General features: G+C 43.2%; 1 protein-coding gene and 1 long non-coding RNA gene across 5 annotated transcripts; both read right to left on the reverse strand.

The window, feature by feature from the left end:
- Positions 1-3577: 3577 nt before the first annotated feature.
- On the reverse strand, positions 3578-10679 carry LOC110536347 (uncharacterized). The gene is made up of 4 exons (XR_002475410.3): positions 10586-10679; positions 10217-10463; positions 4105-4199; positions 3578-3913 (listed from the first exon to the last, which is right to left on the reverse strand). It is a non-coding gene; the product is annotated as an uncharacterized LOC110536347 (long non-coding RNA).
- Positions 10680-17261: 6582 nt separating this feature from the next.
- Positions 17262-24247, reverse strand: LOC110536348 (U-box domain containing 5). 4 transcript variants are annotated; one of them, XM_021622092.3, is made up of 7 exons: positions 23853-24247; positions 22230-22293; positions 20818-20919; positions 19957-20690; positions 19033-19808; positions 18668-18889; positions 17262-18016 (listed from the first exon to the last, which is right to left on the reverse strand). In XM_021622092.3, the coding sequence occupies exons 2-7, from the start codon at positions 22281-22283 to the stop codon at positions 17745-17747; spliced, it is 2160 nt and encodes a 719-aa protein (XP_021477767.1). In that variant the 5' UTR covers positions 22284-22293; positions 23853-24247; the 3' UTR covers positions 17262-17744. The 4 variants fall into 4 exon arrangements, with proteins under 4 accessions (XP_021477767.1, XP_021477768.1, XP_036792147.1 ...); XM_021622093.3 differs by having other exon boundaries at positions 22230-22296; positions 23853-24207; XM_036936252.2 differs by having other exon boundaries at positions 22230-22296; positions 23648-23903.
- Positions 24248-24887: the final 640 nt, after the last annotated feature.

The following is a 24887-nucleotide window of genomic DNA, read 5'->3' on the forward strand; positions in this document are numbered from 1 at the left end:
GGCAGCGATTATTTTTCGTATTTGTTTTAGTTTTATTGTCACATACACCGTATAGTTGCAGTGAAAAAGTGTTATGAAGGAAATGTGTACAATTGCATAACTCTGGAAGATTATAAGCAATAGGCCTATCTGTACTTTTACTTTTTGCATAGAAGGAAGGAGAAATACATCTAGTACAAAATAGACGTAATGTCATTTTGCTGAATCATATGGACTGCTGCATGATTATTCACAATTCATTTCCAGTGATGGTCAACTTCTAGGCTATAATATAGACCTAATCTTTTGTTTGTAGAATGACATTGCATTTGAATTGCTCCTGTAAATCGCTCTGCTAAATTACCAAAAGGTAAGTCCATTAGAGGATGCCATTGTGGAATTTGTTTTTAAAAATGTTCAGTCAGTGCAAACTTTGCACCTTTCTTTTAGATCAAACTTGATCTGTTCCCAGGCTAGATCAAACTGTATTTAGCTGTGTATCTGTGTATATGTTTGTTTGTCTGTCTTGAGTCCACACAGGTCACATCCTCCCTGCTGGAAGTCACTGCTCTTGGAGCCAAATGGATATTTAGTGAATGTAACTGGATAATACAATTAGAACAGTTCCTCATATGTGTACTTGGCTGCTTTTATGACAAAATCTAGAAACGTTTCACTGAGTCCATTTTATTCTACACAGGTTTGTAGGCAGGCGATAAGAGAGCTGAGCTGAAGCATTGTTTTACTCTGCTCAGTGGCTCTTCTCTCCCTCTGTTTCCTCCCTCTCCACGTAATCCTCCTCTGTCTCCACTTAATCCTTCTCTGCTTCCTCCCTCTCCACTTAATCCTTCTCCGCTTCCTCTGTCTCCGCTTCTTCTTTCTCCGCTTCCTCCCTCTCCGCTTCTTCCTCTTTCTTCGCTTCCTCCTTCTCCGATTCCTCCTTCTCCAGTCTCACAGACTTCAGCACATCTCTCTCCTTGGAAGACAGAATGTAATACCAAGTAGGCATCACATAGTCTATATAGCGGCTTCCTCTCCTATCTTTCTAGACTGGTGTGAAACATGTACATTTTTAGTCAGTAAGCAAACCCTCTTATCTAAAGCAATGCATTCATTTTAAGATAGATACAAAAGTATGTGGGCACCTGCTCGTCAAATATCTCATTCCAAAATCATGGGCATTATTATGGAGTTGGTCCCCTCTTTGTTGCTATAAGTCTCCATTCTTCTGGGAAGGCTTTACATTAGATAATGGAACTTTGCTGTGGGGATTTGCTTCCATTCACCCACAAGAGCATTAGTGAGGTCGGGTACTGATGTTGGGTGATTAGGCCTGGCTCACAGTCAGCATTCCAATTCATCCCAAAGGTGTTCGATGGGGTTGAGGTTAGGTCTCTGTGCAGGCAAGTTTTTTTCACACCGATCTTGACAAACCATTTCTGTGTGAACCTCACTTTGTGCACAGGGGCATTTTCATCCTGAAACAGGAAAGGGCCTTCCCATAAACTGTTGCCACAAAGTTGGAAGCACAGAATTGTCTAGAATGTCATTCTATAATGTAGCATTAAGATTTTCCTTCACTGTAACTAAGGGGCCCAGAGAATGCGTTTCCACTGCTCCAGAGTCCAATGGCGGCGAGCTTTACACCACTTCAGCCGATACTTGGCATTGCGCGTGGTGATTTTAGGATAATTTTTAAAAGTGTAATAAATCCATGTAATATAGCCTACACCATCACAATAAATACATTATTTATTTTAGACAGGTCAAAAGAAACATGATATGAAAAAAATGTAGTCTATTTCAGAAGAACAGAATAGCATACTCTGCTTTGTCCTTATGGTAGGCCCTGATCTGGCTATTCCACATGGCTGTGGGCTACGCTAGTTCATTTAGCAGACAATATTTGCTTAGAATTACAGCATTATTTTATAGTATGAAGAATACAATTGAACAAAACTGAAAAAAATAGAAAGGATATTTTCTCCAAATGATTTCAGGGAGTGCGCAGTGTTGCGCAGTGTTGAGCAATTAACAAAAAAACAGGAACTCCTATATACTTAATATAGAGTTATTTTGTAACTTTAGTTGTGATACAAATTTTGGGCTATATGTTTTGATTTTAATACATTCGAAGGCTGCATGATGTGACTCTAAAGATGATTTGAAAAAAGTTGCATGAAAAGCATGAGCACTGCTTTGTTTTTTTTGCGCAGGCTATACACACTTTATCATTCTCTCTTTCTCACGGGCTACAAGTGAAGACAGACACATCGGGAACGCAACTGTGTGCGTCCTTGTGCAATTCCAAGGCGTATATTGAAGATGTTGGAAGAACTGTCCACATTTACTTTTCATCAGCCAACAAGAGGAGTAGACCCAACGAACAGCAAAAGCACTAGCCTATGTCAATCTACTATCCCTCAAAGTACAAAAGTTGACCTATTCTATTCTGTCCGTGAATTAAATATTCCAAACATAGTCCGGGACAGTTGTGGGATGCGATAGATCCCAAATTAATACAACCACTACTATTAAAAAAACTGTTTTATGCAATCAGCCTGTTGCAACAGATGAGAACGTTTAGCTTAAAATGTTGATAAGCTATTAGGCTATTTCTTCACATTATGAGCTCAGCAATGCGCACACAGCAATAAGTGCGAATGTTCCATTAGCACCATTCTCAAAAGTGACCACAGATGCAATTATGCATGTAATGCTTTTAATTATAAAGGTGCATTTTTACCATAAAAATGATCTTTCCCACACTTGAAACTCAGGCGCAGGCCCTACATCCATTGTAAAGTGGATTAATGTGGTTCCTTTTAAGAAGTTTGGCCACTTTAGTTGTAAGGCCACTTTAGTTGTGAGGCTAGGCACATGAGGTGTGCTGCTATGACTAGAAAAAGTTGCAAAAAAAACATGCGCTGTTTGCCTTAAGCTGGGCATCATTCACAAGTGATAATATATAATTCACAAGAGATGGAGTAATATTGTCACCCATCACACTATTCTTGATTTAATCTTGCCTTTACAAGATAATATATACTAAATAATATATGTGTGAAATTTGTTTTGATTTAAATTGAACCATTATGATGCACCTGTCTCGAAAGAGGGGCAGCGGGGGAAAAAATACACGTCATCTATGCACTTAAATAGCGAATGAAGGACACTTTTCCCATGGTCCATTTTCATGCCAGCCAGGTAGGCTATACTCCTGTTTTAAAGAGAAGCAATGTGCTTAATATTAGAAAGACTGAGAAATAAAAAATAGTAGGCTTAGCCTATAGTAAGCTGATGGGAGCCTCCTCTTTTTAATAGAGGCCACCATTCTGTTTTCTCACACAATTTCATAGCCTATAGAAATGTTGTGCAACATGAGCTCATTCCAGCACTAACACACCAGCTACTCAACTAATCATCAATAACCTCAAGTAGCAGAATCAGTTGTGTTTGTGCAGGGCTGGGGAAAAAACCTGTATACCTCTTTAGAATGAGGGTTGGTGACCACAGTGATAGCATTTTAATATCTCGCAGCTTATGAGAATATCAACAACACAAGAATGTTTCATATATCACAGACCAGCCTTGATGATATTACACGTTTTATTCCATAGGAAACCATTTCATGAATGACATTGATTAGTTGATGGATTACAAGTAGCTTTAAGCACACATGCACCACAGATTTCTGCTTAACACACATAACATACTAATGCAATTAAAAAACTCCTCCAGAACACTTCATAATAAACAAGTACAAAGTATAAAAATACATGACAGAAAAGTCAAGCTGCCGCACATTAACGAGTTCCCTCCCTCCACAGAGCACCAAGGCCTCTTCTGCCTTTTCTGCCCCTTCCTCTGGAGTCTCTTCAGCTTTCTCTTGATCTTGGGGTGGGCACATAGCTTCTTCCCTTTCACATGCAGTCTGTGGACATGGAGGATAAGACCATCATTGTCTCAGGTCACCGTCTGAAGCAGAATGCCTTTAGCATAACTGAATCTTTAACGTAAATCATATCAGACATACTAGTATGTCATAACTACACCTTCCTGTACAGTATGACAGTTTAAATGATTCTAATGATAGTACTCTAGACAGTATTGTGTTGAACTCACAGACACCATTGCTCAACTGCATCTCTGCTCTCCTCTCCTCAGCAGATTGGTGGGAATGTCCATATATGTCTTCATGCAGCACTTAGCAATGCCACCTGCAATGTTTACCATCAGTTGTAAGAGTTGCAGTATGGTGGCCTTAGTGATGGTAGTGGTCATTGCAGTAGAGGAAGTTGTAATAGTGGCTTCAGTAAGCATGGTAATAAAGTAGTAGTAGTAGTAGTAGTAGTAGTAACAGTTGTAGTGGTACATGTGGTAGTGTTCTTTCAGAGAACAAAGAGTTGGAGAGGTAGCCAGTGCTTGACATGGGCAGGAGCTCATTGGAGCTGAGTGCCGACACCTCAAATATTCTACTGCTTGAGCTCCTGTTCCTCTTATAGAATATCAGCTCAAAGTATTGTGGAGCTCCTGCACCTAAACATAAACAGTACCGGCACCCAGAATGAGTACCTGGAACCTATTTCAATCTAAGTCGAAAACTGGAGGTAGCTGAAGTACTTCCGAGAATTACACTCATAAATGTTCCTTAAAGTCAGGTGATTTGTGTTGTTTTAAACTGTGACTATAGAATGACCGTAGAATGGCAGCCTAGTTGTTGATGAATATCAACTGAAAGTCAGCAAGTCACAACAGATACAATCCACTAATTATAAGCCTGCCTGTGCTACTAAATAAACAACTTTCAGCAATACCTGTTAGGGGACATAACTGCCAATTATAGTTACTGCCAATTTTGATCTCTTTCTCTCTTTCAATGTCTCTTACGTGCATGCATGCATGTATACACACACACACACACACACTAGGGTTGAATGGTTGGAACCCGGTTACCGAGATTTCCCGCCCAAAACCACTCCCCTTTCCCGGGATAAATAACTGTGAGAAACCGGTAAATTATAATAAATTATTTGTATGAAGAGCATGGCGTGAAATTGAACTCTTTAATTATATGCAATGTCTAAATTTGGCTTCTCTAAGGCCTCTACATGATGAATCGTAAACTCACAGGGTGGGGACAGACAGCCCAGCTCTTTTTTTCTTGTGACAGGTAGGCCTACATTTTCTGCAGCATAGTCTATAATATAAAGACCGAATGCGCCTCTAATTTACCCATCTCCATCTGGCTTTCGGGGGTCCCATTTTTTTTATTGTAAAGATTTGTATTTTTAAAACAGCCTGTCACTCAAATATTGTTGTTTTAAATTACTGCACATATGAGAGCACTCTCTCTGTTTCTCTCTCCATCAATTCCATTCAAATTGCATCCAAAATATGTTCTAGATTGATATATAGCCCTATACATTGGGGCAAAAAAGTATTTAGTCAGCCACCAATTGTGCAAGTTCTCCCACTTAAAAAGATGAGAGGTTTGTAATTTTCATCATATGTACACTTCAACTATAACAGACAAATTGATAAAAAAAAATTCTGAAAATCACACTGTAGGATTTTTAATGAATTTATTTGCAAATTATGTTGGAAAATAAGTATTTGGTCACCTACAAACAAGTAAGATTTCTGGCTCCCACAGACCTGTAACTTCTTCTTTAAGAGGCTCCTCTGTCCTCCACTCGTTACCTGCATTAATGGCACCTGTTTGAACTTGTTATCAGTTTAAAAGACACATGTCCACAACCTCAAACAGTCACACTCCAAACTCCACTATGGCCAAGACCAAAGAGCTGTCAAAGGACACAAGAATCAAAATTGTAGACCTGCACCAGGCTGGGAAGACTGAATCTGCAATAGGTAAGCAGCTTGGTTTGAAGAAATCAACTGTGGGAGCAATTATTAGGAAATGGAAGACATACAAGACCACTGAATCTCCCGAGTGGAGGACAGAGGAGCCTCTTAAAGAAGAAGTTGCAGGTCTGTGAGAGCCAGAAATCTTGCTTGTTTGTAGGTGACCAAATACTTATTTTCCACCATAATTTGCAAATAAATTCATAAAAAATCCTACAATGTGATTTTCTGGATTTTTTAAATAATTTTGTCGGTCATAATTGAAGTGTACCTATGATGAAAATGACAGGCCTCTCTCATCTTTTTAAGTGGGAGAACTTGCACAATTGGTGGCTGACTAAATACTTTTTTGCCCCACTGTAGGTGTCCAGGAGGGCGGGAAGTTTTTCCCCTGTAATGAGTTGGGCAGACCGCACCACCCTCTGGAGAGCTTTGCGGTTGTGGGCGGTGCAGTTGCCGTACCAGGAGGTGATACAGCCCGACAGGATGCTCTCAATTGTGCATCTGTAAAAGTTTGAGTGTTTTAGGTGTTAAGCCAAATTTCGTCATTGGAGAGGCGCTGTTGCGCCTTCTTCACCACACTGTCTGTGTGGGTGGACCATTTCAGTTTGTCCGTGATGTGTATGCCAAGGAACTTGAAGCTTTCCACCTTCTCCACTGCGGTCCCATCGATGTCGATAGGGGGGTGCCCCCTTTGCTGTTTCCTGAATTCCACAATCATCTCCTTAGTTTTGTTGACAATGAGTGAGAGGTTATTTTCCTGGCACCACACTCCCAGAGCCCACACCTCCCTGTAGGCTGTCTCATCGTTGTTGGTAATCAAGCTGTTGTGTCATCTGCAAACTTGATGATTGAGTTGGAGGCGTGCTTGGCCACACAGTCATGGGTGAACAGGGAGTACAGGAGTGGGCTGAGCATGCACCCTTGTGGGGCCCCAGTGTTGAGGATCATTGAAGACGTGTTGTTTCCTACCTTCACCACCTGGAGATGACCTGTCAGGAAGTCCAGGACCCAGTTGCACAGGGCGGGGTTCAAACCCAGGGCCTCGTCCTTTACGATGAACTTGGAGGGTACTATGGTGTTAAATGCTGAGTTATAGTCAATGAACAGCATTCTTACATCGGTATGCCTCTTGTACAGATGGAACAGGGCAGTGTGTAGTGTGGTGGCGATTGCATCGTCTATGGATCTATTGGGGCGGTAAGCAAATTGAAGTGGATCTAGGGTGGCAGGTAAGGTGGAGGTAATATGATCCTTGACTAGTCTCTCAAAGCACTTCATGATGACAGAGGTGAGTGCTACGGGGTGATGGTCATTTAGTTCAATTACCTTTGCTTTCTTAAGGACAATGGTGGCCATCTTGAAGCATGTGGGGACAACAGACTGGGATAAAGAGATTGAATATATCCGTGACCACACCAGCCAGCTGGTCTGCGCATGCTCTGAGGACGTGGCTAGGGATACTATCTGGGCCGGCAGCCTTGCGAGGGTTAACATGCTTAAACGTCTTACTCACGTCGGCCACAGAGAAGGACAGCCCACAGTCCTTGATAGCGGACCACGTCGGTGGCACTGTATTATTGTCAAAGCGAGTGAAGAAGGTGTTCAGCTTGTTTGGAAATAAGACGGTGTGCGCAATGTGGCTGGTTTTCTGTTTTTAAACCGTGATTGTCTGTAGACCCTGCCACATACGTCTTGTGTCTGAACTGTTGAACTGGGACTCAACTTTGTCCCTATACCGTTTAGCCTGCTTGATTGCTTTGCGGAGGGAATAACTACACTGTTTGTATTCTTCCATATTCCCAGTCTTCTTGCCCTGGTTAAATGCAGTGGTTCGCGCTTTCAGTTTTGCTCAAATGCTCCCATCTATTCTGATTGGTCAGACCAGTGTTGAATAGTCCTCACCACGGGTGCTTCCTGTTTGAGATTCTGCCTATAGGAGGGGAGGAACAAGATGGAATCGTGGTCCGATTTGCTAAATGGAGGGCGGGGGAGGGCCTTATGCATTCTGAAAGGTAGTATAGCAATGGTCAAGGGTTTTAGCATCGCGAGTATAACAATCAATATGTTGATAGAATTTCGGGAGCCTTTTCATCAAATTTTCTTTGTTAAAATCCCCAGCTACAATAAATGCAACCTCAGGATATGTGGTTTCCAGTTTGCATAAAGTCCAGTGAAGTTCTTTGAGGGCCATCGTGGTATCTGCTTGACCGATCTTCAAGGCGGTCTTCTGTTTCGGTAGGTAGTACGGTCAGCATTTGATTGTGAGATATTCTAGGTCGGGTGAACAGAAAGACTTGAGTTCCTGTATGTTATCACAGTTACACCATAAGTCGTTAATCATAAAACATATACCTCCAAACTTCTGCTTCCCGGAGAGATGTTTGTTCCTGTCGGCGCAATGTACTGAGAACCCAACTGGCTTTACAGAGTCAGACAGTATATCTCGAGAGAGCCATGTTTCCGTGAAGCCGAGTATGTTACAATCCCTGGTGTCTCTCTGAAAAGTAACTCTCGCCTTGAGCTCATAAATTGTATTATCTTGAGATTGGACATTAGCGAGTAAAATAACCGGGAGCAGTGGGTGGTGTGCACGCTTCCTAAATCGAACCAGAAGATCGCCTGGAGTACCTGTTCTCCGCCGGCGTTGTTTTGGGTCAGCCTCTGGAATAAGTTCATTGCTTTGGGGAGAGCAAACAAAGGATCTGCTCTAGGGAAGTCGTAATCCTGGTCGTAATACTGGAAGTTCTGGTGAGTTACCACCTCTCTAATATCCAATAGTTCTTCCCGGCTGTATGTAATGACACAAAACAATTCCTGAGCTAATAACGTAAAAAATAGTACATAAACAAAGCAAATACTGCAGAGTTGCTTAAGAGCTAGTCAAGATGCTGCCATCTCCGTCATCATACCACTCATCTACTCCGATTTCAGAGCACTCTCGTCTGAGTGTGCCAGAGCGCAGATGAATTTACGAACGCTCAACACCTGTTGAATATGACCAGCGTCAGTAAACATTGGCAAAAAATACAAATAAAATGGTTGCCAGCAGAACAGTTACAGTCACCAGCACTCTAGATATCATGAAAACAGCCTAACCAGCTCAGCTAGGGCAAGTAAAATGGTCTGAGTGAGGTGTTCTCTCATGTGTTTGGAAGTAGCTAGCAAGTTAACCAACGTTAGCTTGGGTGCTTGACTGCCCTTGTGAGGTCAGAATGCTCGGATTTACCCTACTTCTCGTCCAGAGTGTCCAGTGTGCGCTCTGAACACTCCTAGAGCGAAACTCTGAATTTAGGAACTAACAATCTGACAACGCTCTTAATTCACTAACGCCCAGAGCACTCGGTGGCACTCCAGAATGAATTTACAAACACACCCAGTATTCCACGTCCTCCCATGTCTGAGGATGCCGGGAGATTACTTTGAAACCGGCCACTAGGAGCAACAGTGAGCACTGTTACCTTAAAGTCGGTTCCTGTAAGCATCTGCCTCTGATTCCAAAGGTTGTAGCCTAAGTTTGAATCCAGTGCTGGAAAGTTGTTTTTGAGATTTTTGTTTTAAAACCTATCACAAACCTTAACTCTTACCTTAACCATTCAGAGTTAATGCCTAAACGTAACCTTAAACACTTTTGATATTTGCAACAACTTAAAAATGTGTATGAATGTCTAATTCTGAAGTGAGACTGTGAGAGCTAGTTGCTCGAACTACTATTGACTTGCATATGTTCCACACCTTCTCACTCTCGCTCACCACAAGGTAACTTGCTATTTTCTTATCGCAATATCACATACTGGTCTTCTCAAACCTCAGACCAGTTATTATTTAACCATCAATACACTGTATAATTAACCATCCAGGTATTGAATGTGACTTTGGCTCCTGGTGTCATTATAACACACACACACACCAGAATGTTAGAGGAGAGGGTGGGGAGGAAATAAAACACCTTTCACCAAAGTTATGTGACAGGTCTAATTACTCTTAAAAAGTACCAAAACCTGTCTTGGAACTGGGTAGAAAACACAACCGACCAGTTGGTCGGTGGTGTGTACAATACCTATAACTATTGAGGCATTATGAAATAAAATGTCTTGTAGAATTGAATAATTCAATATGTAGGTCTACTGTATCTATCTGTATATACATCCTTGTGTGGAAAAACAATGCCTTCTTCACAGTTCATAACTTGTATCCTTTTTCTCCTTTTGTTATTTCTGTCAGTGGTTTAAGCATTTTTCCCAATTCTAAATGACCCCTGGCCATACAGCTAGAGCTAGGTACATTGTATAGATGATGTAAAACGCTTTGATAGTAGTGGTCAACAATATAGCGAAATCTCCATCAGTTGGCAAGGTGGAACAATTACCATATAGCTGATACATGTCCAATCTTGAAGAAGTGTGAAAGGCTAGTTAGTAAGTGTTGATTTGGAATCATTCAAATGTGAGCGAGTCTAGAGTGAGATTGTTAGTATTCACCCTGCCCCCTGGTGGCAAAGTGTAGTAGATGCATCAGCAGTTCCTCCGGTGAGTTTCTTGTGGCTCTGGAGCTGTGGTCCGCAGGAGAGTGGTACGGACTCTCCCCAAAACAGTGTGAGTCTAGAACACAGCTCTCTGTCAACAACAGACATGTAATGATATGGATTAGAAATATATATAAACATATAGCCTTTATGGGTAAGCACACAAACCGATGAAACACACTAGACCGAAATACACATTGACACCTACCGTACCTGAGTCACAGCAGACTCCGGTTGCGGCACAGCGTTCTACTTCAGATCCACAGGGTCTCCCACCTAGCAGGGGGTGGGCAGGAAGTTATCCTCCAGACAGTCTCTAGGGAGCTCCGCCCTTCCCCACAGCTATATAAAATAATACACTAAAATAGTTTTAAAAATGTCAATTTTTGAAGACAGTATGTGTGTTTTAAGCAGTACTGGAAGCACAGATGAGTCCCCCCCAAAAAATCTACATTTCATTCCGTAATTATTGTTAACATAATTATGATTTATTAAATAGTTGTCATTGTTAACATAACACAGCATAGCCTAAACAACAATTGTAAATTGCTTGAGAAAAACAACATATGTTTTTCTTAGTTATGAAATAACAAACAACAAATACATATTCTCTGAATATCTTGACACTTTGGATGCGTGCATGCGCACCAGGTCATTTTCAATGGTTCAAGAACAGCTACCAGCCCACTCAGATTCATCTTCCCACTATTCTCGAACCCGTTCTAGCCTACATTTCAAACACAATGGTCTAAAACCTTTATGGAACAAAATATGTTAGGCTAACCTAGCTACTCTGTAAAAAAGAAAAAAATAATAGACATCGCCAACCAGTCTTCCTTTCAACGCACAGCTGAAGCATGGAATGTGGCATTGCGATTGGCCAGAAAAGGAACACCTGTAGTCATCCTGTCTTCTACTTCAGTCTCAACGTGAACAGTGAAGAGGCGACTCCGGGATGCTGGCCTTTTAGGCTAAGTTCCTCTGTCCAGTGTCTGTGTTCTTTTGCCCATCTTAATCTTTTATTTTTATTGGCCAGTCTGAGATATGGCTTTTTCTTTGCAACTCTGCCTAGAAGGCCAGCATCCATAAACTGCCTCTTCACTGTTGACGTTGAGACTGGTGTTTTGCGGGTACTATTTAATGAAGCTGCCAGTTGCGGTCTTGTGAGGCTCTATTTCTCAAACTAGACACTAATGTACTTGTCCTCTTGCTCAGTTGTGCACCAGGGCCTCCCACTCCACTTTCTATTCTGGTTAGAGACCGTTTGCACTGTTCTGTGAAGGGAGTAGTACACAGCGTTGTACGAGATCTTCAGTTTCTTGGCAATTTCTCACATGGAATAGCCTTCATTTCTCAGAGCAAGAATAGACTGACGATTTTCAGAAGAAAGTTATTTGTTTCTGGCCATTTTGAGCCTGTAATCGAACCCACAAATTCTGATGATTCAGATACTCAACTAGTCTAAAGAAGGCCAGTTGTATTGCTTCTTTAATTAGAACAACAGTGTTCAGCTGTGCTAACATAATTGCAAAAGGGTTTTCTAATGATCAATTAGCCTTTTAAAATTATACATTTTGATTAGCTAACACAACGTGCCATTGGAACACAGGAGTGATGGTTGCTGATAATGGGCCTCTACGCCTATGTAGATATTCCATTAAAAATCAGCCGTTTCCAGCTACAATAGATACATTTACAACATTAACAATGTCTACATTGTATTTCTGATCAATTTGATGTTATTTTAATATGTGGGGGGGGGTTGGTTTTCTTTCAAAAACAAGGACATTTCTAAGTGACCCTAAACTTTTGAACAGGCGTGTACATATATATATATTTTTTTGGGGGGGGGGGGTCTTGCCTGTTTTGCTTGTTATTTTGGCATTAATACATGTCACATATCAGTTTGCAAACCATGTAAAAAAAGAAAAGAAAGTAATTAAGTTAATAAAGCTGCTTACAAATGCAACAGTATAGCTTCTGTCCCTCTTCTCGCCCCAACCTGGGCTCGAACCAGGGACCCTCTGCACACACCGACAACAGTCACCCACGAAGCATCGTTACCCATCGCGCAACAAAAGCGGCGGCCCTAGCAGAGCAACAGAACTACTTCAAGGTCTCAGAGCGAGTGACGTCACTGATTGAAACACTATTAACTAGTTAACTAGTTACCGCTAACTAGTTAGCCATTTCACATCGGTTACACTCACCCCCCTTTTGACCTCCTCCTTTTCCGCAGCAACCAGTGATCCGGGTCCACAGCCTCAATGCAACAGTATAGCTTTCATCCGTCCCCGAACCAGGGACCCTCTGCACACAGACAACAGCCACCCACGAAGCATCGTTACCCATTGCCTCGTATCCGCTGTTTGTACATCTCAATTGTTAGTAGAAACCACATTTGCTTAAGCAAGTCGGCCATATCAGCTAAGTTTTTTTAAAGGCAGTAAATGAGGCTGAATGAACTGTTTCGCTGCCAGATAAGGCTCCGCTGATAGCCAGGTGTAGCAGTGGTAAGGTGTTGGGACAGCTTTATGTAGGCCCTAACAGTTTGTGGGCACCGTTTGTCACCATTATAGTACAATTAATGTATTGTTTAGTGTTGTGTTGCTGCTTGGCTAACATGCATCCCACATTTTTTTTCTTTGCCCCATCAAGATTTACATGCTAAAATCACCACTGGGTGTAGAGTAGTTCCATGTTGTACTGGCCTCCTGCTGTCAGTTGAGATGGAAGAGAGGAGGAAGACAGGAAGAGAGGGAGCAGAGAGATGTTCATGTTGTACAGGCCTCCAATGGTCAGTTCAGTTCAGCACATGGTTCTGCCATTTGTTTCCTCACAATGGCACATCAGCTGAAGGAGCACTCTGTTCACTCTCCCTCTTTCTACACCTCTCACTCTTTCTTCTCTTGCCTAAAAGGTTGGAAATGTTTCAGCCTTCAGCAAAACAACTCAAAGGGTCCCCGTAATGGCATGTGTGAGAGGATGAATAGAGGAGGCAAGGAAGAAGTATATAGCTACATTTATTCACCTATGAATTCCCTGTCGATCACCTACCGTCGCTAAGTCTACACTCCCACTGCAGTCTTGACATTTTGCTGCCTTAAAATCAAATATAAAAATGAAATTAGATTTTTTTTACCCATCGATCTACACAATGTACTCCACATTTTCAAAGTGATTACTAAGTGATTGCCAATTACTAAGAAATACAAAATGAGTAGACATTGACTGCAAATGTCTTCACACCCCCTTGGTGGAAGTACCTTTTAAGCCATTATAGCTGTGAATGACTGATTCCACCAACCTTGCACAACTCTTACGGTAACATACAGTGCATTCTGAAAGTATTCAGACTCCTTGACTTTTTCCACTGTGTTACATTACAGCGTATCCTAAAATCGATTAAATAAAAAACATTCTCATCAATCTACACACAATACCCCATAATGACAAAGCAAAAACAGGTTGTTAGAAATTAGATTCAAGAAAAAAAAAAGTGTAATAAATTAAGTATTCAGACCCTTTGCTATGAGACTCAAAATTGAGCTCAGGTGCATCCTGTTTCCATTGATCATCCTTGATGTTTCTACAACTTGGAGTCCACCTGTGGTAAATTCAATTGATTGGACATGATTTGGAAAGGCACACAGCTGTCGATATAAAGGTCCCACAGTTGACAGTGCATGTCAGAGCAAAAACCAAGCCATCAAATCGAAGGAATTGTCCATAGAGCTCCAAGACAGGATTGTGCCGGGGCACAGATCTAGGGAAGGGTATCGAAAAATGTTTGCTGCATTTAAGGTCCCCAAGAACAGTGGTCTCCATCATTCTTATATTGAATTAGTTTGCAACCATCAAGACTCCTCCTAGAGCTGGCTGCCAAGCCAAACTGAGCAATTGGGAGAGTGACCCGATGGTCACGTCGACAGATCTCCAGAGTTCCTCTGTGGAGATAGAACCTTCCAGAAGGACAACCATCTCTGCAGCACTCCACCAATCAGGTCTTTATGGTAGTGGCCAGACGGAAGCCACTCTTCAGTAAAAGGCACATGACAGCCCGATTGGAGTTTGCCAAATGGCACCTAAAGGACTCTGACCATGAGAAACAAGATTCTCTGGTCTGATGAAACCAAGATTGAACTCTTTGGCCTGAAGGCCAAGCGTCGCGTCTGGAGAAAACCTGGGACCATCCCTAGGGTGAAGCATGGTCGCAGCATCATGCTGTGGCGATGTTTTTCAGCAGCAGGGAGACTAGTCAGGATTGAGGGAAAGATGACAGAGCAAAGTAGTGATCCTTGATGATCCTTGCTCCAGAGCGCTCAGGACCTCAGACCGGGGCGAAGGTTCACCTTCCAACAGGACAATGACTCTATGCAAACAGCCAAGATAACACAGGAGTGGTTTTGGGACAAGTCAATGACCTTGAGTGGCCCAGCCAGAGCCCAGACTCGAACCCGATCGAACATCTCTGGAGAGACCTGAAAATAGCTGTGCAGCGACGCTCCCCATACAACCTGACAGAGCTTGAGAGGATCTGCAGAGAAAAATGGGAGAAACTCCCCAAATACAGGTGTGCCAAGCTTGTAGCGTCATACCCAAGAAGACTCGAGGTTGTAATCACTGCCAAAGGTGCTTCAACACAAGTACTTAGTAAAGCGTTTGAATACTTATGTAAATGTGATATTTTAATAAATTTGCCAAAATTTCAAAATCTGATTTTTGCTTTGTCATTATGGGTTATTGTGTGTAGATTGAGTGGGAAAAAACGATTTAATGCATTTTAGAATAAGGCTGGAACGAAACAAACTGGAAAAAGTCAAGGGGTCTGAATACTTTCCAAATGCACAGTATATCTATTGTTTTTGTCAATTGTTCAAGCTCTGTAAATTTGGTTGAGAATCGTTGATGGACAGCAATATTCAAACATTGTCTGAGTTTTTTAAGCAGATTTAAGTCAGCACGGAGACTGGACCATTCAAGAACACTCAACACCACTTGCAAAGCTATTCTGGTGTCTTTGGAATTAAAATGTGGGTAATTATGCCGTGGAAATGTTTTATTCTATACCAGGATTTTCAGAAGACTGAGGCAGGTTTTCCCTCTAACTTTTTACCTGGACTTTGCTCCTTTCATATTTATTAACATTTTTACAAACTCCCCAGGCCCTGCTGGTGACAAACATACCCATATTCATGGGTGCTAGGAGTGCTGAGGGTGCTCCCAGGATAGAAAATAAAACAAATCCACTAAATTAGATTACTCCTTCAAGTAGGGATTTATTACTCCTGTATGAGTGGACAAAAATACTCCTAAGCCACCCACCCCCATATGGCTATGACCATAAGTTGATGCTGCCACCACTCTACATTACTGGCCTGAATAACAAAGGGAAAGGAAGCCTGTTAAACACACTAAATTCATCCATTCAGTTGGCAACAAGAACATTAAGTAATACTCAGTGGTGAAAAAGTATTGTTATACTTGAGTAAAGATACCTTAATAGAAAATTGCTAAGTGTGTGAATTGGACAATTGTCCTGTCTTGCTAAGCATTTGAAATGCACAAGTACTTTTGGGTGTCAGGGAAAATGTACAAAAAAAAAAGGGCATTTTCTTTAGGTAGTCAAAAATATAAATAATAAAGTACAGATACCAAACAAAACTACTTAAGTAGTACTTTAAAATATTTTTACTTAAGTAAAGACATTAACAGTATGGCCTAAATTAAAAACTACAGGTTTTGGTCATATCCAATACAACACAGTGAAACCCTCTGTATTTAAGTATTGTGGTAGAAGCATCATGTTATGGGTATGCTTGTCATCGGCAGGGACTGGGGAGTTTGTCAGGATCAAAATAAATGTGAAAGGAGCAAAGCCCAGGTAAAAAGTTTTTTAAAAAAACACCTGAGTCTTCTGAAAACCTAACCCTGGGATAGTTTTATTTTTCAGCAAGACATTAACATTTTTATACCAAAGACACACCAAAATGGCTTTCCTTGAGGTGTTGAGTTGAGTGGTCTTAGTCTATCCTCACTTAAATTTGCTTGAAAATCAGAGACAAGGTTTGAATATTGCATCCATCAATGATCCCCAACCAAATGTACCAACCTTGAGCAATTCTGACCAGAACAAATGGACATATGTTGCCCTAAGAGTTGTGAAGAGTTGGAAGAATAATATTAAAAATGATTCACAGCTGCTGTAATGTCTGCCAAAGGTGTTCCCACCAAGTATTAACTATGGGGTGTGAAGACATATGTAATCAAGACATCTTCGGTTTTAATATAAATTTATAACATGTTTTAACTTTCTCATTTTGAATATGGGGAGTAGGTTGTGTAGTTCTGTAGGAAAGAAATCTAATGTAATCCCTTTTTAGATGTAATTTTAAGGCAGCAAAATGTGAAGACTGTGCAAGGGGTATGTCCACTCATGAGGCACTGTATGTATGAAGTCCCTGTCAATCGTCAATGAACGTATTTATGTCCATGTTTAAAGAGTATTGCTGCAAAATATATTTCCCCTCTGGGACAATTAAGTTGAGACGAGGGAAAACAAGGGGAAAGTAGGAAGAGGGGGAGCAAAGGTAGGTTTGTTCTGTACTGTCCACTTCTCAATGAGACAGCAGCCTGGCCCAACACTTCTTTTCTCTCCTAACCATTCTTTGTGACTGAACACACTTTTCTATTCCTCTCTGTACAGATCTACAATGGCAGCTGTGACGCACTGACGCTACACTCTAGCCTTGGTTTAGCAAGACAAGTTGGAAAAGCAGAAACAAACACTCCCCGACCAAGCAAAGGGAAGGTTCTAAAGTTATGACAGTTGGGTGGGTATAAGTAGAACCCACATCACCATAGTGAATAATACAAACTGAAACACACATTTCAGAAGATGTCTGTAAACGTTTTAATGAGTTCTGTTGGGGACAGGGGTAGAGAGGCAGGGAGGGATTTTAAGTCATTGTTCATCAAGGCCCAATGGACAAGAAAGAGTCCCATTGTAATCTGTGTTTCCTCCAATGTCCACCACTATTCTGCTGCTCACATGTGCAGTGAAGAGCACAGGCAGAGTGAGTGGGTGACTGCGTATCCATTGGTGGTTGAGAGCACACAAATTTTCAGTGAGTTGCAGTAGGGTTGTTCAGTTCGTTTACATTTTAGTCATTTAGCCGACGCTCTTATCCAGAGCAACTTACAGAAGCAATTAGGTTTAAGTGCCTTGCTCAAGGGTACAGACAGATTTTTCACCTAGTCGACTCAGGGATTTGAACCAGCAACCTTTCAGTTACTGGCCCAACACTCTTAACTGCTAGGTTACCTGCCGCCATAGCCCGTTCAGTGGTTAATGCGACACAAATTTTTCTGTTCAGTGATGCACGTGTGTGATGTCACTGGAAGCGGCAGGGCTATGGCAGGTGGGACAGAGGATGTGATTGGGCATTGCTGTAGTGACAAGTGGGCGGGACTTCCTGTGTAGGCAGGGGCGGCACAGGAAGTGACCACAGGGCAGGCGATATGCTGATGGAGAGGTCGAGTAGACTGATAGAGAGCAGGAACAAGAACCACACCTGTTCTCACCTGGGAGAGAGAGAAAGGGAAGTGGGGAGAGAAGAGGGGGAAAGAGAGAAATAGGAAAAGCTAGAGGGTGAGAAAGAGGATGAAGGAGAGAAAGAGAATGCATGTATTGAGCAGTATGTACACCTTGAATGAGTCTGTTCACAGTTTGTATTTTATACTCCCTGACTGACCACTTAATACTCCAACAACAAACACTATTTTAGAAAAGGCTCTATCAACAAACTACATTAATTACAGCAATGGGAAGGAAGTTTGTATGGCGAGTCGAGGAGGATGAAGTATAAAGACAGATGTTAACCTATCTCTGCAAACCTGGGGTCACTGTTGGTAATGGCAGACCCTGGCCGTGACCCCACTCTCTGAGGCTGTCTCAGGGAGAGTGGGCTATGCAAAAAACACATTTCCAATTCACACATGCGTATTAACAAACACTTGTGCATGAGTGAAACAGGACAAATAATCACCCACCAAATTCTTATTGTACTGTAGGTGAACATAATAACGACTAGAAAATAGTTGGTACAGTGTAATGAGGCTGAAAGTCCTTGGACCGCCTCTGACAAAATGTTTTTCTCCCGGATACCTAGGCAACGCCGCACTACTTGACCGTCTAACTTGTTCAACCAATGAATTTCCCCGTCATGCATTCATAATCCAAGGAAGGGTACATTTTAGCCAAATTCAAACAGAGCCGCTAGAGGCTGTTCCTACCTGTTGGGGTGTCAGCAGGTGTGTCTGTGTGTTTGTGCTGGAGCTGGGGGGTTTGGGAGGGGTAGGAGGTAAAGGAGGGTCGACCCTGCAGGGCTGAGAGAAGGGCCTGGTCTAGACTGGCAGACAAACGCTGTTCTTGGTCTAGACTGGTAGACAAACGCTGTTCATAGTCTAGACTGGCAGACAAGCGCTGCTCATGGGAGCTACTGCTAGGAACTGTGGCTGGAACAAGAGGAATAACACAAAAACACTCGTAAGTGACACACATTCAAACACTTGATACAGCCAACCCTAAACAAAGGCCTTTTAACTAAACGCCAGAATGCAATGTTTTTGTTTTCACGCTTTTCGCATTTACCACTCACCTGAGGAGATAGTGGGGTTTGCATCTGTTCTTGGTCTTTTCAAGTCAGGAAGTAGCTCCTTGGAGTGACCAGCACTAGCAGAGGCTGCTTTGGGCCCGGTGGGCTCACCCTTTCCCTTAGAACGGATCAGAGTGGCCCAAACCTCAAGCTCTCGCTTTCTCCTTGTCCCCAAGTCTGGCCCTCCCTCCTGGGAACTCACTCTATCCACTGCCCCTTCTTTAGGGCCAACTTTACCAACGCACCGATCCTTCCCATTCCCATTCTTCGCCCTGTTGTTAAAAGCCCCAGTCCCCCTGTACTGCGTAAGCTGGCTCCTCTGTGTAATAACACTTTCTGCCCCTTTTTGGGTAGTCTGTGTGCGAGTCCCACTGTTTCGGCTAAGTGTCCCCTGGTGGTTTGCTGACTCTACAGCAGCAGCAGTGGTGACAGCAGAGTCCCTACTCTCTCCAGTCCTCTGTGGAGGTATGAGTCTGGAGGGCTGCGGACTCTCCCCATGGCCCTGCCTCCCAACCGCTCCATCCCTGACCTCTAACCCTGTCTGGAGCAAGAAGCGGTCGATGCGGCTCTTCAGGTGGGGGTTGGGGAGGGCCTGTGACTCCGGGACGAAGGGGACACCGGTGAAGGGGTCATTGGGGACGCGACCCCAGGTAGCCTCCCTCCTCTGGTACTCCTCCAGAGTAGAGCTGTCAACAGACACTCCACTGGGCAGCAGCATGGGCAACAACATCACTTCCTGGGTCAGCGGGTCCAGGAACTCCTCAGGTACTTGCAGGAGGCTGGGGGTCAGAGAATAGAAAAGAGGAGAAAAATACATTAATATCCTCCCACAGATGACGGTTTTGCCTTTGGCTTTGTGAAAAGAGTTGCAATTAATCTTCCTCATACATTGTGTTGAAAACAGTCATTGTTTTATACACATTGTACCTAGTTGCTGTTGTCGTCTGTGACAGTGCCGGTGGTTGATTGACAGGTGAAGGCTGAGCTGATGCCAAGTGGCTGAGCCGTGGCACTGGTCTCAGGCTAGCGTTCTCATGCGTTATCCTCACCCTCTCCACCTCGTCCGGAGGGCAGCAGCGAGAAGGCAGCCCCCACACTGCCAGTGCCTTGAGCCCCATCGCGGAGGCACCCGCACCGTACGGCACTGTCACACGGAGCTGCTTCACAGAGCCTAGTGAGAGCGGGCCCCTGCTCCACAGCTCCTCTTGTCTACACCCCTCACGGGGTGCCGGGGGCAGGGAGGGGAAGGGAGGGCGCGGGCGGAAACAGGGATGGGAGAAACTGACGTGGGTCTCTTCTGTTAGTTCACAGCGTCCCACCAGGTGAAAAGCCCCCTGGCTGGTGTCTGTGTGGCTGTGCGTTTGGCCACGTTGGGTCCATTGCTGGCTCTTCTCCTGGCCTTGTAGACTATATTGTTGGGCCTGGAGGCTCCATTGGTGGCCTTTGAACTGGGCCTTGGCTTGGTCCCATTGCTGGCCCTTCTCTTGGCCTTGCTGGGCCTGGGTTTGGCCCTGCTCTAAGCTGTGATTGTGGGGGAGTGGGGGGTCAGAGCTGGTGCTGATCTCCAGCCTCTTGCAGGCCTGTCCTCGGTCCATGCCCCAGGGCCACAGCTCCACATCCACCCGACACACTTCCACCTGGAAGCCAAACTGCAGTGTCACCTAGAGTCAGACAAAGGAAGATTAGACAGATATACCCACCATGACCACTTCTCTAGAAAGAGATGAAGAAGAATAGGACAGTGATGTCATAATACACATCTCTAAATATTCTAGAGCGTAAGCTCACCTGAACAGGCGGCCGCAGGAAGTACTCCAGCTTAAAACCCCGCCTCCGGACTGCTGGGTCGGCCGATAGGAGGTTGGTGACGTCGTACCCATCTGCACATAGCTAGATGAGGGAGGGCGGGAAAAGAATAGGGGCAGAGTGAGGAACGTGAGAGGGAAGGAATTGGAGGAGAGGGAGGTAGGGTTGAGGAAGAAGTATTTGCTATTTTATTAGGATCCCCATTAGCTGTTGCGAAAGCTGCAGCTACTCTTCCTGGGTTCCACACAAAACATTAAACATGACATGAATGCAGAACATTAATAGACAAGAATAGCTCAAGAACAGAACTACATACATTTAAAAGCAGTGAAGTGATGAGGGGGAGGAGTGAAGAAAGAGGCAACGGAAAGAGCAAAGAGTTGGAGAGTGAAAGGAAAGAGGGGAGAGGTAAAGAGGGTGAAAAAGTGTAAGACTTATTCCCAGAAGAAGAATAACACCTAGCGAAGTGAGTATCAGACAACCCATAATATAAAGACCGGAACATAGTAAGGTCATCTGTGATTCAACCTCCCACACAGCATCTTGCTCCTCTCCTTCTCCTCTGCCAACTCCATCCTTCAACCATTTCCTCCTCTTCTCATTCAAGCACACATCTCTCACCCTTTCTCCTCCCCCTCTCCATAAAACCCAGAGGACAGAAAATGACCACAGTAGGTGAGAAGGACAGGGGGGTGGGGGGGGGGGGTGTGTGACGAGACAAAGGGAAGATTGGCTTTGTGTTGTACTCCGGAGGAGGAAGAGTATGGAGAAAAGGACAAGTATGGAGAAGAGGACGAGTATGGAGAAGAGGACGAGTATGGAGAAGCGGAAGAAGAGGACGAGTATGGAGACGAGGACGAGTATGGAGAAGAGGACGAGTATGGAGAAGAGGACGAGTATGGAGAAGAGGACGAGTATGGAGAAGAGGAGAAGAGGACAAGTATGGAGAAGAGGAAGAAGAGGTAGAGTATGGAGAAGAGGTAGAGTATGGAGAAGAGGTAGAGTATGTAGAAGATGAAGAAGTGGTAGAGTATGGAGAAGAGGAGGAGGAAAGAGTATCTACATTTTCCAATAAGAATGCTTATTTTAGATGTTAATTTCGAAGCATTTTCTCCCATTTGCTTTGACTAGGAATATAACCATTTGTTCAGATTGTTACACATCGAACCAACGTTAGTCAACAATCTATGGAGGGACATGGGGGATAATGTCAGCTCTGGTCCTTGCCAAACCTCGACTTGAAGTTCAGTGCGTACGCTTTTGGAGCCATATCCTGGGTTTGTCACCGCAGTGCAAGCATTATGGGTGATGACCGTTTTGACTTGACAACAAGGTACTGAACTTCAAGTGGCGTTTTGGCTTCTCCAGTCCATAAAACTCAAATTGTTTTGTACCTTGTCACACTGGATGGTGGTCTTGAAATGTGGTAGGCAGAGATTCACCACCATGGTCTCACACCTGCTGAAATAAGAAACTAAAATCAATGTTTTCAACTTCTACACTGGACATCCTACTCATGCTGTGGAATAGTCAAGTCATTCAGACAGCTAGAGCTTCTTTGCTGTGAACTCTGTTATGAACCCTACCAATCACGTGTGGATGTATGACAGAGATTATTCATAATCTATTAAATTCAATAGCCTAGATCTTTATTATCCGCTAAGGACAATGCTTGTGCAGCATTAAAAAAATAAATACATATATACACACAGCAAATACACTGACAATGGGAATAATAAGATCAGGGTGTTGTGAATCATTCACATGACAAAGTTCTATACAGGCAATCCTGGGTATAATTTGTGGAACGTTCCAACATGAATCGGTTCCAAAAACGTCGTAAACAACAAGGTTGCCAACAAACAACGCATACAAAGTTGTTTAGCAGCAGAATAAGATACCGGGTAGGGAGTGGGCTATTTCATTAGGTTTTTCACTCACCACGTCTATTCTGAAAAATGTCTGTCCTCACTCTGGTAGCCTATGGACAAACATTAAGAATAAGCTACGTGGTGAGTTGATGCCTATTCGGCAGCTAGTTGGCTAGGTGAATTGATCATGCTACTTTGTATGCGTTGTTTGTTGGCAACCTTGTACTTTACGAAGTTTCTGTAACAGATTCCTGTTGGAATGTTCCACAAATTATACCCACCCCGACAGGCTGACCGACATTGCTTCTTTTCAGAATTGCAATAACACTTGACCTCTCTTCACTGTGAGCTGTCAGTTGACCTTGCTTTAGAACGGGTGAATTTGATTTAGTCTCACATCACAATAATAGTTAGCGTCAGGGGCTACTTCGGTAGTCTTTTGAGACATTGGGCAAGGGAGTCAACAATACAGCCCAACGTCCCCAAAAAACTCACGCAATTACTTGACTCAAGACAAGAAAACAATCTCATGGGAAGCAATGTGTGATGGTACCATAACGTTAGTTGACCCCGCCGTACTAACGTTACTATGGATGACTAACGACGGCGTTAACATTACATCCCAGCAATCCAAAGGATGACACACTACATTATAATAGAACACAAAGACAAATGTCATGGCTTTCAGTCGAGAAAGCAATATATATATATATATATATATATATATATATATAAATAATACGATTGTATTCAGTAGACTAAAGTAGCTATCTGGAGTGCAATCTAGTCATGTTCAGTTAGCCTAGCTATTCCTCCACCACACAGATTAGTTAGCATATAGCTAGCTTACGTTACACAGAGCCATAGGTAACGCGTTAGCCTTCGTACACAGTAGTTACCATGTTTTATTCCACACACAAACTGCTGACAGTATTCTGTACCTTATTTTGGCCCTCTCATCTCTAAAGCTAGCTAGCTAGCGGTAGCTAGTACTTCATTGGTTACTTCCTATCCGAGACCCGACGACTGGGTAATATAGCATGGCTAATTGCTTCATTGCTTGCTAACTGACGCTAGCTAGTTTTTGTTTACTGAACCCAGTCTAATTTCTTTAAGAAAGTTGGCCAGTACGCTAACGGAGCTCACCGTGTTTCCTAATGTTCTTGTAGACCAGCTCACACGAACTGTCTGAAAGAAATTCAAACGATGCAATCACTGGAACTTTTCTCTGGTTGGACCACTTTACATTTAGCCAAAACACTGGCTAGCTAATGGAAGGAAAGAGAGAAGGGACATATTACGGCGTCAACTATTTTCGCGATTGCCTGTATGATGTGACCGAGATCCCCTGCTGCGTTCTCAAAAATCGTCTCTAGCACTATGATGCCGAAAACATGTAGACCTACAATGTAAAATCTGTTCCTTCAGCTTTTCTGCAATGAATGAAAGTATTTTCCTACATTGTAAATGGTTAATAGTTTCCATGTGGCAACAGAAGATTAAATCAGAAAAGCAGCAGTGCCTTGGCAGATTTATTAAGCAGGGTGCAACTGCAGCCCGCAATTCTGGGCGTTCCTGCATGTGGGGATTCATGCATCTGCAGGAACCTCTCTTTATACTTCTATTGGTACATTTTAAGCTATGACTCCAGTACGTAGGCAGGGGACAGAGCCGCTCCAGTACAGTAGTATCTGCTGATCGTGTCAGAAAGACAGCGAGGCAACTGGAACAGGAGTGAGAGTTCAGATCTAGGACTAATGCCACAGGGAGAAAGACAGAGATGTAGTTAAGCCAGGATGTCATTGGGCCGCAAGCAAAGTTGGGAGAAGAGGAATATCGGGATTTCTGAGGAGGAATGGAGGGGGAAAATTAGTAAGAAGAGGTTGATTTGAATTTGAGGAAGATGGTGATAAAAATGTAGATGCAGTGTCGAATAAGATTGGTTCAAGCGCAAACAGAGTGAGCCGTGCGCCAGCCTGAGTTCTGGAAGTGAATGAGGACGATTTAAATGAGGTGGAAGGTGTGGTGAAAAGCTTGGAGGCCTGAACATGGCATTGATGGACATGATAAAGAAGATTCTGATCCAGTAGGAGTGACATTTTTGGAGAAAGTGGATCCTAGCCTTTTGGCGGATCCATTTGTGGTTTCAGGGTGGGTGGAAAAGGAGTTGGGTGCAGTTGA

The sequence above is a fragment of the Oncorhynchus mykiss genome, chromosome 11, assembly GCF_057628025.1.
Source record: "Oncorhynchus mykiss isolate SJ-2025 chromosome 11, ASM5762802v1, whole genome shotgun sequence".
NCBI classification, from domain to species: domain Eukaryota; kingdom Metazoa; phylum Chordata; class Actinopteri; order Salmoniformes; family Salmonidae; genus Oncorhynchus; species Oncorhynchus mykiss.